At 46.5% G+C, this 12,990-nt stretch overlaps 1 protein-coding gene across 1 annotated transcript; it reads right to left on the bottom strand.

Annotated features, from left to right (window-relative positions):
- On the bottom strand, positions 1–1,262 carry LOC119374921 (uncharacterized). The gene has a single exon (XM_037645125.2). It carries the CDS (start codon positions 1,249–1,251, stop codon positions 1–3), a length of 1,251 nt encoding a protein of 416 aa, XP_037501053.1. The 5' UTR covers positions 1,252–1,262.
- Positions 1,263–12,990: the final 11,728 nt, after the last annotated feature.

Below are 12,990 nucleotides of genomic sequence, written 5' to 3'. Positions count from 1 at the left end.
TCAGAGCTGCATACGCCGGTCTGGTGGGGAAGGGGCGCGCGAATGCTCCCCGTTACCGCCGCCAGGCCTCCTTGATCTTGAACGTCTGCACTTTCCTGCATGCTTTGATGATCTCCGACGTCGTGATTGTCTGGGGCCAACCGCCGAGTCACTTTCCTCACTCGTCTCAGGGTTTGACGATGCCGGGCGCTTACTTATAGAAACATCGACGGATTCTCGCACATCGGCACTAGTTAGCTTCTCACGTGGCGTTTCTACATCAGCATTACTGCTGGGGCTTTCCTTTTGTGTCAATACTGACTCATGTGCAGGTACTGCTTCCTTCTCTCCTCTGTCTGTCACATCTACGGTGTTTGACGCTTGTTTAGAGTTCTCCGCTCCAGCACAGTCACTAGCTGCGTCCTTGTCAACAGCACAGGGCTCAGCGACGGCAGCACGTGGAAGGTCTCCCGTTGCATCGAGAACTTCCGTAGCGTCCATGATGTGTTCTGGAAACGCATCTTCAGGTGGTCGCATGCGATGTCGTAATTTATTGGCATACGTCGCCACACATTCTTCAGCCGTGTGTCCAAACCGCCGACAATCTTCGCAGCGTGGTGTCCTGCAATGTCGACGAATATGTCCTACTTTGTTGCAACGAAGGCACAAAGGTGGCCTGCCGGGAATTAGCACTAGGCTTTGTAGACCACAAACTGAGAGCAGATGCGGGATGTCGGAGACACGGACTCCGTCACCAAGTGCCAGTACAACGTCTCGGTTAAGGGTCCTCATCTGTTCCATTTCTGACACCCTCCAAGTTTCCGCTGAAATCGACTTGATCTTTCCGAAAGGCTGAAAGGCTTCGTGCACATAAATATCTTCCAGGCGTTCAGGGAGCCATAACAGCTTCATTTTAACTTCCGTGGGTTCAGGGTCTATAACGACGCATCTTCGTCCTCGAACAAAGAATTCACCACAGGTTACTATCTTCATTTTAGATAGCGCAGTCCTGCAAGTCACCATCCAGACATGTGACATTTGAAATTGCCCGATCGAGGTTATATCAGCAAGGTCTATGATATTCCGGAGGGCATCTCGAAAGTCCTGCGCTCGGTATGGGCGGCCAGCAAGGTCTGCATGCAGGAAAACGGAGTCAGCGACGAGCTTACCAGTAGGTAGACGGGGCAGGACGATACGGTAGTCATTACTGCTGGTAGAAACCTGGGCAGTACCTCGGCTTGAAGCCGATTGATCCTTTGTAGCGGAGAACATCAAAAACACAACCGTTCCGAACGGCGTCTTCGTCTTTCTCCACCAAAGCCACGCTGTTACTTGCGACTGCTTCGGGAAAAACACGACAAACACTGTAAGGAGTGGAAGGAGTCTCCTTAACGCATTTTGTTCGGCAGGTGTCACGATGAAAATGAGCCCATTCGGCGATTTGTAGGCGCATTGGCGAGGCCGTCAAACTACGTTTTTTTGCGCGACGCCATGCTTCGAAAAAAGCCGGGATAGTGCAGCCATCGCCGCTAAAAACACACGAACTTTCAAACAGCTCTAAAATTGGACAACTATGTCCATCTAGCGGAAAACATATCAAGCCAACGCCTTCTTTCTAGAGGAGGCGTTTATCAAGCAAACAGCAAACATTAGGTAATGTGCTGCCATCTGTGAGGTATTGTGAGAAATATGTCTCGACTCTAGCACAAGGAAGTGCTTTAGATCGAAAACCTGTACCGGCGTTTCCAGTGGTGGGCCTCGAGGCCCACCACTGGAAACGCCGGCGCCACCGTCGGCGTGACGTGCTTGGCAGGATCACGTGGTCTCAGCGGCCGCGTCGGCTGCTTGTGGCGCACTGCCGCGTGCTTTGAAAACGAGTTTCAAGTCCCACATGCGCTGCGGTCTGTTCAAATTCGGAAGTTTTCTCTCATTTTCTACTCAATTGAAACCACTGTAATAGAGTGGCTGCCTCCGGAGGCGACGAACTGGGGCTCTACCGCTCGGTGCCGCAGTGCCCCGTTTACGCAACGGAGCCCAGTGTCAGCCTGCACCGGTAACCGCGGGACAAGAAACAGCGTGAAGCATCGGTTGTAAAGCTAAGAACCGGCAAGTAGCCATCCGCTACGAGTCTTGTGTGCAACAAGCACTTCCGCGACGAAGACTTTTGTTACTGCTTCGGGCCTGCGATGTTCGGTGAGTAGCAGACAGCGCGCACTGAGACGATGGCTCGCGCGCGCTTCCCGCCGGCAAATGATGCTTATCTGCCACAGGATGGTAAAAGCGCTACCTTTTACCACGTGCCATGCCATCTCAGAACCCTCCAATGCGACCTCTTGATCGTCGGCCCCGTGCTCAGCGTCCACAAAATCGGCTGCAGATGCGCAAGTCATTGTTTAGATACGTTAAATTAAAAACGCACAGGGTCCCTTATGCATTCGTTAAAGATGACTAGAAGGCGAAAGCCATCTTCTTCTTGTCAGTCGATGTACTGATTCTCCCGCGCCCCCCTCCAAAAGTGTTCTGCACCTAACGCGGTTTTGCATGGCCTCCGTAACCGATCACGGAGGCAATGCAAAGCGACCATGACGTGTGAATACGTCATCATGTGACGTCACATTATGTGACGTCATAATGACGCTACATATATTGGCGATCTGTGACGTCATGATGACGTCATATGGTGACACCATCACGTGACGATTATTTTTTGCATCACTCGTGTTGACGCCGCCTACGCGGGACGCCGACGGGCAACCTTCCCATTTGATGAGGCATGCATTGCTTCATAAGCTACATTGCATTGCCTCCGTGATCGGCCCACCGGCCAATGCCATGTATTTTCTTGGAGCCTCATTTATTTACGTGGGAAAGATGCTACCCTGTTGGCGTTAGACACGACTCTGCTGCCAAAATTGCTCAGGTACACGCCAAATAATTACTATCCTGTTTTGCGGCTGCTGGTTGCTGCAATACCTTCTATTTTATTCACCGCTATTTCAAGTTCATGTGGGTCCTAGTTCACAGCCAACGTTTGCAGAACAAGTCCGGCAAACGTTACTGTATTTTCTTTCTTTTCCTAGGCGTCGTACTACTACATGCTCGGTCTCATAGAATGGTTCTTCTTCCACCAGCAATCTCGAAGTGGTGAAGCTTTGGTCTATGAATTTGTTGCTGACAGAGAGCGGAAAATTCACTGGAATGCAAACGGAACGATAATTAAGGAGCATTAAAAAAAGGCGTCGCATTTGCTCACGTTTTGTGTGAGCACCAAACGAAACGAATGCGCTGAATAAAGAAACAGAAACAGCGGCATTTGCCCGCTGAGAAGACCGATCAATACGCAGTGCGAGACTTGTCAAATGACATTGAAACGTACCCGAATTTAGGCTGAAAAAGAAAAAAAAAAACACTGAATCGTCGGGACAGCAGATCACGAAGTTGCCATGCGCACCGAAGCCGCAGTTGTAAGGAAATTGTTTTGAACTGCTCTGATAGCGTCCGCGCAACAGTAGTTGTTTGTTTACTCACAAATTCTCATATTTTGCGACCTAAAGTTCACAGCGCGGTGCCAAAACGCGCTCGTAGCAAAAGCGAAAGTATCAGTACGAACATACATGCACACGCTCATACATGCAGAGGCACCGTCAGTCGTCGCGAACCCGTGCGATCGCTGTCTTGAGGCTCCTTTCTGTTATGCTCCGTTTGGTTATACAGGCAGTCTACTCTAACGAGATATTTCACAGTTTGCACTCAGCGAGTGACTACCTTTCACGCAAGAAGCCGGTTCAGGGGTCTCCAACGCGGTGACAGAGTGACACGGGTGCTCGGTTTTCTGCAAAGAGACAGCGACTGTAGACTACCTTGTGCTTTCAGTTCGTCGAAAATGATTATTTTGACAGTAAAGAACACAGTTCATTTCGAAAGTACTTACAGAAATGCCCTCGAGGGCTTCCGCGAGGTGTTTTTGTAGACCGCCGACAGCAAGACCTATGGGGAGCGCGCCGGCGGTATCCTGCCTAGCACGCAATCGAGGCGCGTCCGACAGAGGGCGACTCCGTAACTCCTCGAGGCCAATAGATACATAGCGCGCGCGCGCGCGTGCGTGTGTGTCTGTGTGCGTGTGTGTGCAACAACACACATTAATAAGTATGCACTTAGTGGTTGAAGTGCACACTAGGGGCCGGATTTCGCTATCGCGTTCAACTCTTAAAGGCGAAGCTTAAGGGTCCCCCAATTTTTCTTGTTCTTTTTCGTCTCAGTCGACATGCTGATCCTCCTCTCCCCCGCCACATCAAAAAGCTCTCCGAACTCAAAGGGAGGCTGAAGCACTTAAAAAAAATGACTTTGGAGTGTGTAATCATAGTTTGATCCCTGCTGAATTCGAAAACCAATGTGAGAATTCACAGAAGTGAACGCAAATAGCATTTCTTGGCAAAAAACCACGGCTGCAGCCGCAGGGCTTCTTGAGATGCTGAGTGAACGCGGTGACGTCATCTTCGGCGTGCCGCGTCATCGGCAACATCAGCACAGTTAAAGAAAGCATGGCCTTGCGATCAGTTCCACTAACGCGCGCAGCCGGAACTAGTCACGGAGGCCACGGTTGAAGATACGACAGTGCTGCGCGGCTCCGCCAAAGATACCGACGATGACGTAGATCCGGTTAGTTCGTTTCTACGCCCACACTTTCGGCGCATTCGCGTGGGCGGAGCAAGATGAACTTTTCTTTTGCGTATTTTAAAGCTCCTGCTGCCACAACAGCGGAAAAAATTACTCCATCGTCGACAATAATGTTGGTCCTTGTTAACAACAATATTTTACCGAATTTTAAAACCTCTACAGCTTCCCTTAAAGGTGGCTTTGCACATGCCTCCAGGATCGGAGGCATTGCAAGCTTTCTGCTCCTCACAAGATTTTGCAGAGCCTCCGTGAAGGCGGGCCGCCTTCACCAAGCAACGATGTCCTTCGATGTCGCCACTACGATGTCTCAAAATCTGGCGATCTGTGACGTCGTGATGACGTCACAGAATGACGTCATTAATAACGTCATGTTACACTGAGGCCATGTGACTTTTGGTACGCCGACTGCACGTACACGCATGTACACACGTACACGCATATTCGTGTGAGTATCACGCGACTCTAGACCCTTAATTACTTTTTTTGCATCCTTCGACGCCGACGCCGGTCTCGCGAAGTATCGTCACATGCCGCCAAATCTCGAAGACGCCGGCATTCAAGTTTCGCGTTTGATGAGACATCTAAGGCTTTCGCCTTAGTAAGGGCCTCATACCAGTTGGCTGGTGTTTCGATGGGCGGTGTATTCGTCAGGTGCATCACAAGCGCGGCATGAAAGTCCTGCCGTACATGATATGCATGTCCGAATTTGCATGTTAGGACCTGCCGTTTATGTTCTTTATACAGTCATGTCATGCCATATCAATATTGGTATATATTCAATGAATGACACGGCCGCGAGCGCACCATGAGCGTGGCATGTAAATCATGCCGTACATGGCATGCATGTCACGATTTCAATGTTATTACTTCTAATTTATGTTCGGCATACAGTCACGTCGCACAATACAAGGTTTGGCATCTATCAAACTAGCGAAACGACTGCGAGTGCACCATGAGCGTGGAATGTTAGTCATGCCGTACACGACATGCATTTTATGATTTTGATATTACCCCCTGTCATTTATGTTCATCATACAGAAATGTCACGCCATACGAATTTTGGCACATATCCATTTAATGACAAGGCCGCGAGCGCCCCAACGCCGTGTCTTGTAAATCATGCTGTACATATATGGCATGCATGTCATGACTTGCGCGTTACGACCAGTCAATTATGTTCATCATACATCTCTTGTCACGCCTTACTAATTTTGGTATACAATAAATTAACGAAACGGCAGCGAGAGGACAAGACCATGACATGTAAATCATACCGTTCATGATATGCATGTCATGATATTGATCTTATGACCTGTCATTTATATTTGTCATGCATGCCTCGGCGACCAACTTTGGGCTGTCCAGCAGGCCCGCGAGGCGGCGGTGAGGCAAGGCCTCGACGTCCCCACGTGGGCAAGGCCTCGACGTCCCCACGTGGGAGACCTAAAGCCCAGTCGGCGAAAGCTCTGCCGGACCATCAATAAAGTTGTTACCAACCAAATTCACGTGATGCCACACCAATTTTGGTGTACATCCCGTTAACGAAACGGTCAAGAGAGCACAAAGTCGTAGGCGGCTTGATAGATAGATAGATAGATAGATAGATAGATAGATAGATAGATAGATAGATAGATAGATAGATAGATAGATAGATAGATAGATAGATAGATAGATAGATAGATAGATAGATAGATAGATAGATAGATAGATAGATAGATAGATAGATAGATATCATGATAAGGATGACCATGATTACTAAATATATATAGATGTCAGTGCTATTATTAAAAAGCTACATTGCCATTTCGGATACTTTTCGTTTGACACCACTGAACACTAGGTTGCATATAATTAATTGATTGTAATTAATCTTGGTTACTAATCAACGATAAAAATGAACAGTAGAAATTCATTATATGAAATTGTGATCTATCGTCTTATCGTGACTATATACCTTGAAATACCATCTATACTATGGATGTGCTTCTACACTAAGAGCTTGCGCCCATAAATTTCAAATAAATTGTTAGATTCTTTACTATTACTTATTACTATTACCAATTTCCTATACGTCAGCGTGATAATGTGCATCACATCTGTAGACTTTTCTGAGTTTTAACGTGATCAACATGCACTTTCTTATCAATTTAGCGACAGGCATTTTTTTACCCCTGTGGCTGCTTTCCCGCAGTAGGATTTAGGAAACCTCTTCGGGAAAAAAACCCAGCCAGCGTAATCATACCAAATTCCACGCACATGGAAAGTTTGTCGTAGTGTACTTGTCACTAGAGTGCAATTAGCGAATGAATGATCGTTGTGCTACAATTAACTTTTGAAAAATCACCCCATGCATTTTCAATGGATCCACGAAAGTGTCTCGGGAAAAAAATCCAGCCGGCGAATTCAAACTAATTGCTATGTACAGCATAAGAACGCTGTCAGCGTTAAGTGCCTTAAGTGCAATTTGCGAAAATTAAGGCATCCTTTAGTAATGAATTTTTAAAGAACGCTCCCCATAGCGTTACGCCGAGCGCTTCCCTTTAGGGTCGACTTTGCCGCAGTACTCGATGTCCCAGATTGCTAGACATGTTTCATTCTGTTTATCGCTCTTTCTACCTAATTATTTCTCTTTCTTTCTATCACTCTCTCTCTCTCCCTCTTTCTTTGTTTCTCTTCATCTATCTATCTCTTTCTGTCTTGCTCTCTGTTTTTTCTATCTCTTTTTTGTGTCTGTTCCTTTCTATCCATTTCCCTCTTTTTCTATGTCTTCCACTGCCTTTCTATCTTCTTATGTTTTTATCTCCTTTATTACTGTCTATTTTCTCTTCCTTTCTGTCGCTTTCTTTCTCTCTCTCTATTTTCTCTCTTTCTCTCTCTCTCTCTCACGTGTTTCACGTGCTCTACTTCGCCGAGCAGATCTTTCGTTTAACGCACACACCGGCTGTACTCGGTAATCGGGCTTGCCCAATTCCTGTGGCGCATGCCCACCAGTGGAGTTTTGCACGACGGAGCACAACTTACCGATATCTTAAACAGCTTCGCTGTTAAGGACACAGGGTAGGGCAAAATTTTAAAAAGAAACGAAATTTGGTTATTCGCTTGTTAGGAATGTGATTGTCACGGTGCGTCGTGGACATGAGCTAGCGCGGTGCTCTCCGAAGATGAAGACGACGAGTGAGCGAGAAGCGCTTGCGCGTGGGGTTTCTCAGCCATCTTGTTTGGCTGCCACTTCACTGTTGTAAATATCCATTAAACCGTCATCTCGCCTCCGTCACAATATAAGGCCTTCCTTAACAATATTCGGCACCCCGCACATTTTTTCGCGTTTTGATTGAGCCAAAAAGGACCAGGTCTTCGAGACCAATTGACGAGCAGCCAAGCCCCCCTTTCTCGGACCGTGCACAACCTAAGCATTCTGCTTCAAGTAAACTATTGAAATTTTGAAAATGGTAGCTTCTCTGAGCTTAGCAGGTTTCTAAAAAAGTATTCCGGCTACTTAAAGGCACATGGTGCAGTTTTTTTTAACACGCGTGGCATTTACCGAGTCCACTTGCCTTGGGTGTGTGAGACCCGCATGGAGACGGGGTTCTGTGCATTCAGTGCTGGGCAGTATCGAAGATACATGTATCTTCGATACTATCTTAGATACTCTTTGGGTATCTCGTATCTGTATCACGATACGTCTCGCAAGACGTGTGTCAGTATCTGTATTTCCGATACATTGAAGATTGTATCGTGTATCTTAAGATACGAGATACTGCCATCGCAAAACCGCGGTGCGAAACAATAAACGTTGGTTAAACTCCCCTTCTCAAGCTTATACTGCTCCCACTGAGCCACCAGATTAACACTAAAGACAATGAAGTTATTTTATCTTTCCGCCAGAGTTTTCCAGCAAGGGCAGGTGATGAGCTCTAAACCTCTCTATTGAGGGAGCAGAGTCACGCGGCGTTCGCGTCCTCTCCACAAACGCGCGAACGGCCACGCCCAAACGACATTATGCTTTCACAGTTTCCTTTTTTGCTTTTTAGTTGTGTCAGTGCTATGGCACTTGGCTCTTAGCTACTATCCTGTGACGCGTACACCAATGCGTTCGGTGTCTTTTGCACAAATTCTGATTCCGCTGTAGTGTCGTTGTCGAAGTTTCTCTTGCGTTGTGCGTCGTTACGAAGTCTGAAGAACGCAAGAAAAGGGGTTGCTTTGCGTCTGGTGGCTTTCACACATCGGCGATTTGAAGGACTTCGTCGATGCAAGTTTGACTTACATGCAATGAGATTGACTTATATGCAAATAAGGTTCTAACAGCTATAGTACCACCGGTGCCGATGCTGGATTTAACAGAACAAGCATTCACTTAACAGAAGCTATCTTGGCGTACGTCTCCTTTTCTTTTATTCGATAAGTTTTCAAAATCATAATTGGATTGTTAGCACAAGTTTCTTATAAGCTGTCCTTTTCCATCCCATACATTACCTATGTCTCTGTATTGCTTTTTTCGGGTCTGCCTACAATATGGTCTTTACTTGCTCGCAACGTAAGCTCTGCTTTATCTTTACTTTTAGCTGTCTGCAATATTTCTGATACTGTTTACAGGCTTATATTCTACCTAAGTTTACTGTTATGTCAAGGCGACGTTGAGAACAAATATATAATAATCTGCGCGTGCTTGGAGTATACAGTAACAAAAGTTCTGCTAACTCGTTAGTAAAATAGCGAAATTGAGCTCTCATAATAATAACGTAAATTATTAGAAGCCATCTCAAAGATGTTAGCAAAGGGATTGGAGAAACGCTGTTATACAAAATGCTCCGTTTCCCTAATAAGCGTCTCAACGAGTCGGTTTACGCTATTTTACATAGGCACTGAATTTTCTCTGGTCTTGCCTTAAATGCATAATTGCCATGGCTATCAGGGGTTACCCGCCGCGGTGGTCTAGTCGTTATGCTGCTCGAGGTCGCGGCGGCCGCAGTTCGATGCCCGTGTGCTGATATTTGATTTTTACAACACCACGTGATCTAAATGTCCGTAGCCCTCCACAATGGCGTCTATCATTATCATATCGTGGTTCTGTGGGACGTTAAACTCAACAATTATTATTAGCTCTTGGGACTGCCGCCTGTATCGTGTTACTGTACTTATTCGCTGTGTTTGATACAAAACCGTTTTTGTATTTAACTTAGTTATATTTGTTTCTCTTTCTTAGTCTTCTCTAAATATTTTTACTGCTAATAATCACCAGGTAATCGGAGCTTAAGTGTCAATATAGTGTGAATAGCGGCGGTGTCCTGTGGCACTTCGTGCAACTATAGAACATGTCTGACACGTTTTCTAGGCTGCAGATGTTCTCTCATAAAAAAATTGTTAAAAGATCGCGCATTACTGAGTACGTCGCTAAAGAACGGTTTACGCCAGCAGATAAGAAGAATATAAAAGCAATTGCAGCTTTATATGCTCTACGTAAACAAGATGCGTCGCAAAGAATGTCGCTACCAGCGTTATCGCTGATGTCCGATGATCGGGTATTGCGTAAACCGAGATACGTTTACGGGCAAGGTAGAACTTAACAACGGTATTTGCACGATTGTGCGGAGGCTTCTTATTGAAGATGGCAGCCCGCTAGCTGGTCCGCAAGTAGAGCATCGACTCCACCCAATTACAAAAGCGGCAAGCAAAAACCGTTATCAGCGAAGTCTATAAAGAGCTGTCATGGTAAGCAGCTAAAGCAACCCCAATAAGTTGTTTCGGAACAAAAGTAATATACCTTCAGCAAGAAATACAAAAATTTCGAGATACTAACACACATTTCATCGAAATGAAACAAAATTGTTCGCAGTTAATAAACTTTCAAGCGAACATTTTTGCGCATCGGCGTTTAGTGCTAAATTACCGTATAGACGTCAGACTCTGCCCAGGCGGCGCTGCGAAAAACACCGCCACCAGCGCCCTCATCGTAGCCCTGGCACTAACTGGGTAGTGCAAAGAGAGCCGCCCGCAAGCGAATGTGCATAGGCCGCAATATAACCCTCCTCTTTCGTTGGTGTCGAGGCGCGGTTTCCTGAAAATCAAGGACCTGGAAAGCTTCTTCCGCCAATCCACGCTTCAGAAACAACGGAAGCTGATCAAAGCGAACTGCGAGTACAATGCAAAATAAGTTTTAGTTATTCCCGCGCGCTGCAACTCGCAAGTACAAGCGAGCATCACACGACACCGAGTTCGAGGCAAGCCCTCCGACATCCGTTCTCTAGAGCCTAAATGCGTTAAAATCGGGTATATACGTATGCCACAGCGATAAAGTACCTACATACACGATCAATTTACTTAGCTATGCATCTTACGATCAGTGGTACAAAACGCGGTTCATCAGGGGCGAATGGCTCCGATGATTTTCGCCTTTTCAGTTGCATTCTCCCTTAATTCATCTCTCGCTTCCTGTGCATTGGAGTGTTTTATTACGCATCCTCAAATGTGCTCTTGATGGTCGTCTTCCGTTTGTATGTACTGCAAATGGGGACACGTGCGTGTCCACTTTCGCGGGGTACAACCAAAGGCAAAACCGTGGCCTCCGAGATAGCTACGGCAACCGCGGAGGACACGGGCGAAACAAACCTGAAGGGGGTCACGACCAACATTCTGCGATTTACTTGTATGACGCACGTGGTGTTAGCTAGTTAGAACCAGAACTCTGAGCCTTCAAAACGTACATACGTCCGCGATGCTGTGTTGTGACGACCAACTCGTCGCGGTGTGCGTATCACGCGTCTCCAGTCTGCCTCTAGCTGCTCACTTCGTGTTACACGACAAGCACCGCGGTCAGAGCCTCTGCTGAGCTTCATAGTCAAGGTTACCACGGTTTTGCATCAGGGCTACGCCAAACAACAGCAGAGCCACACATTCATGCCACCGGCTGTGGAGAACGCGGGTACTTCGCTTACCCAACACGCTCGCAACGGCCCGTATCCAGCGCTCTCGCCTTTCTTCTTCGTACGACAACTATGGAAATCGGTAAAACTGAACGTTGCTATTCCGTCTTTTACGTCCGTGGCAATTCGCAACGCAACAGTGCGTCTTTTGCGGAGTTTCTTCGTAGCGTGCGGAGGGCTCTCGTCTGCTGCTGTTTTCGCCGTCGTTCAGGCGAGTGATCCAGCAAGCACTTCACGACGGCTCGGTGGCGCGTCCGACTAGCGGAGAGCAATTCACAGCTCTCGTTCTGAGTGCTAAATGCGCAAACACACGCGATATTAAGCTCAATCGTTGTTTAGCACTCGCTAGTTGCACCTGGTCCCATAGCAAACTGTGTGAGAGAGTCGGTCTATGCACTACTCAATACTTCTCCGACAGGTGGCGCCACCAATCTTGGAAACTCCAGAGTCTGACGTCTATATGCAGATATATAATAACAAATTTCCGAATGTATCGAAGTATCTTAAGATACAATTGGAATGTATCGTATCGGATACAATCGGCGTTGTGGTATCTTGTATCTGTATCTAAAATACTTCTTACCTGAGTATCTTGTATCGTATCGCGATACAATTTCAAAGTATCTTTGCCCAGCCCTGTGTGCATTTATTTTGAGTTTAGTTGCGCCTTTGTTCATTTTGTTTCGGCGGCAAAACATATTCTCGTGTTCAGAAATCAAAGAAACAAGAAACTGTTTAGAAAGCGCAGTATAATTGGAAATCTACACGCTTCGGCTACTAACAGAAACAAGACCGGCAGCACTCGTGCGAGCACTTCAGCAAGTAAGCTTTGTCCTTATTCCGCGTCGCTGCATGGACAAAGTGTTACCTGTAGTGACAGTGGCTACGCTTTGATTTATGCGGGTCTTCTACAAACCGTGATTTCGAGTAACTGTGTCTGCACATAATGCGGAGGAACCGTGGCCCTCATAGAGAACACAATGGATCGCGTTCCCTGGACTGGAAACCCTCAGAACTACCACCTTTGAAGCCGTTCTAACTTTCAAATAGGCATGCATGGCCTGAATAAACTTTCTCGACGCCGTTTGGCATATCGCCGAGGCGCAACACTGCGATATGGTTGGGTGAAATAGACTGCCATCGACAGTATTTGGCCAATAGAGACACAGAAGATATGACAAAACAAGCCAGGAATCCAAGAAAACAAAAAAAGAAGCGAAAAGCTGATTCGTGTGATGTCTATATGGCACACTACTATTAATTAACTTGTTCAGCACATCTTCTTTTTGAACAAAACATGAAATAAGCTTGTTTTTCCTCTTTAACTCGTCACAATACCTCGAAATCAACTTTTTTGTTACATTTGACCCATTATCAAAACAACTTGAAGAAGCGGAAGGCTGATTTTTAACTA

This window comes from Rhipicephalus sanguineus, chromosome 11 (assembly GCF_013339695.2).
Source record: "Rhipicephalus sanguineus isolate Rsan-2018 chromosome 11, BIME_Rsan_1.4, whole genome shotgun sequence".
NCBI classification, from domain to species: Eukaryota; Metazoa; Arthropoda; class Arachnida; order Ixodida; family Ixodidae; genus Rhipicephalus; species Rhipicephalus sanguineus.
Note: the sequence above shows the minus strand (reverse complement) of the source record. Positions and strands in the feature narration are given on the sequence as shown.

Bases quoted from the DNA above. Each gene is read 5' to 3' on its own strand.
- LOC119374921 (XM_037645125.2), bottom strand. From the start codon at position 1,251: ATGTTCTCCGCTACAAAGGATCAATCGGCTTCAAGCCGAGGTACTGCC.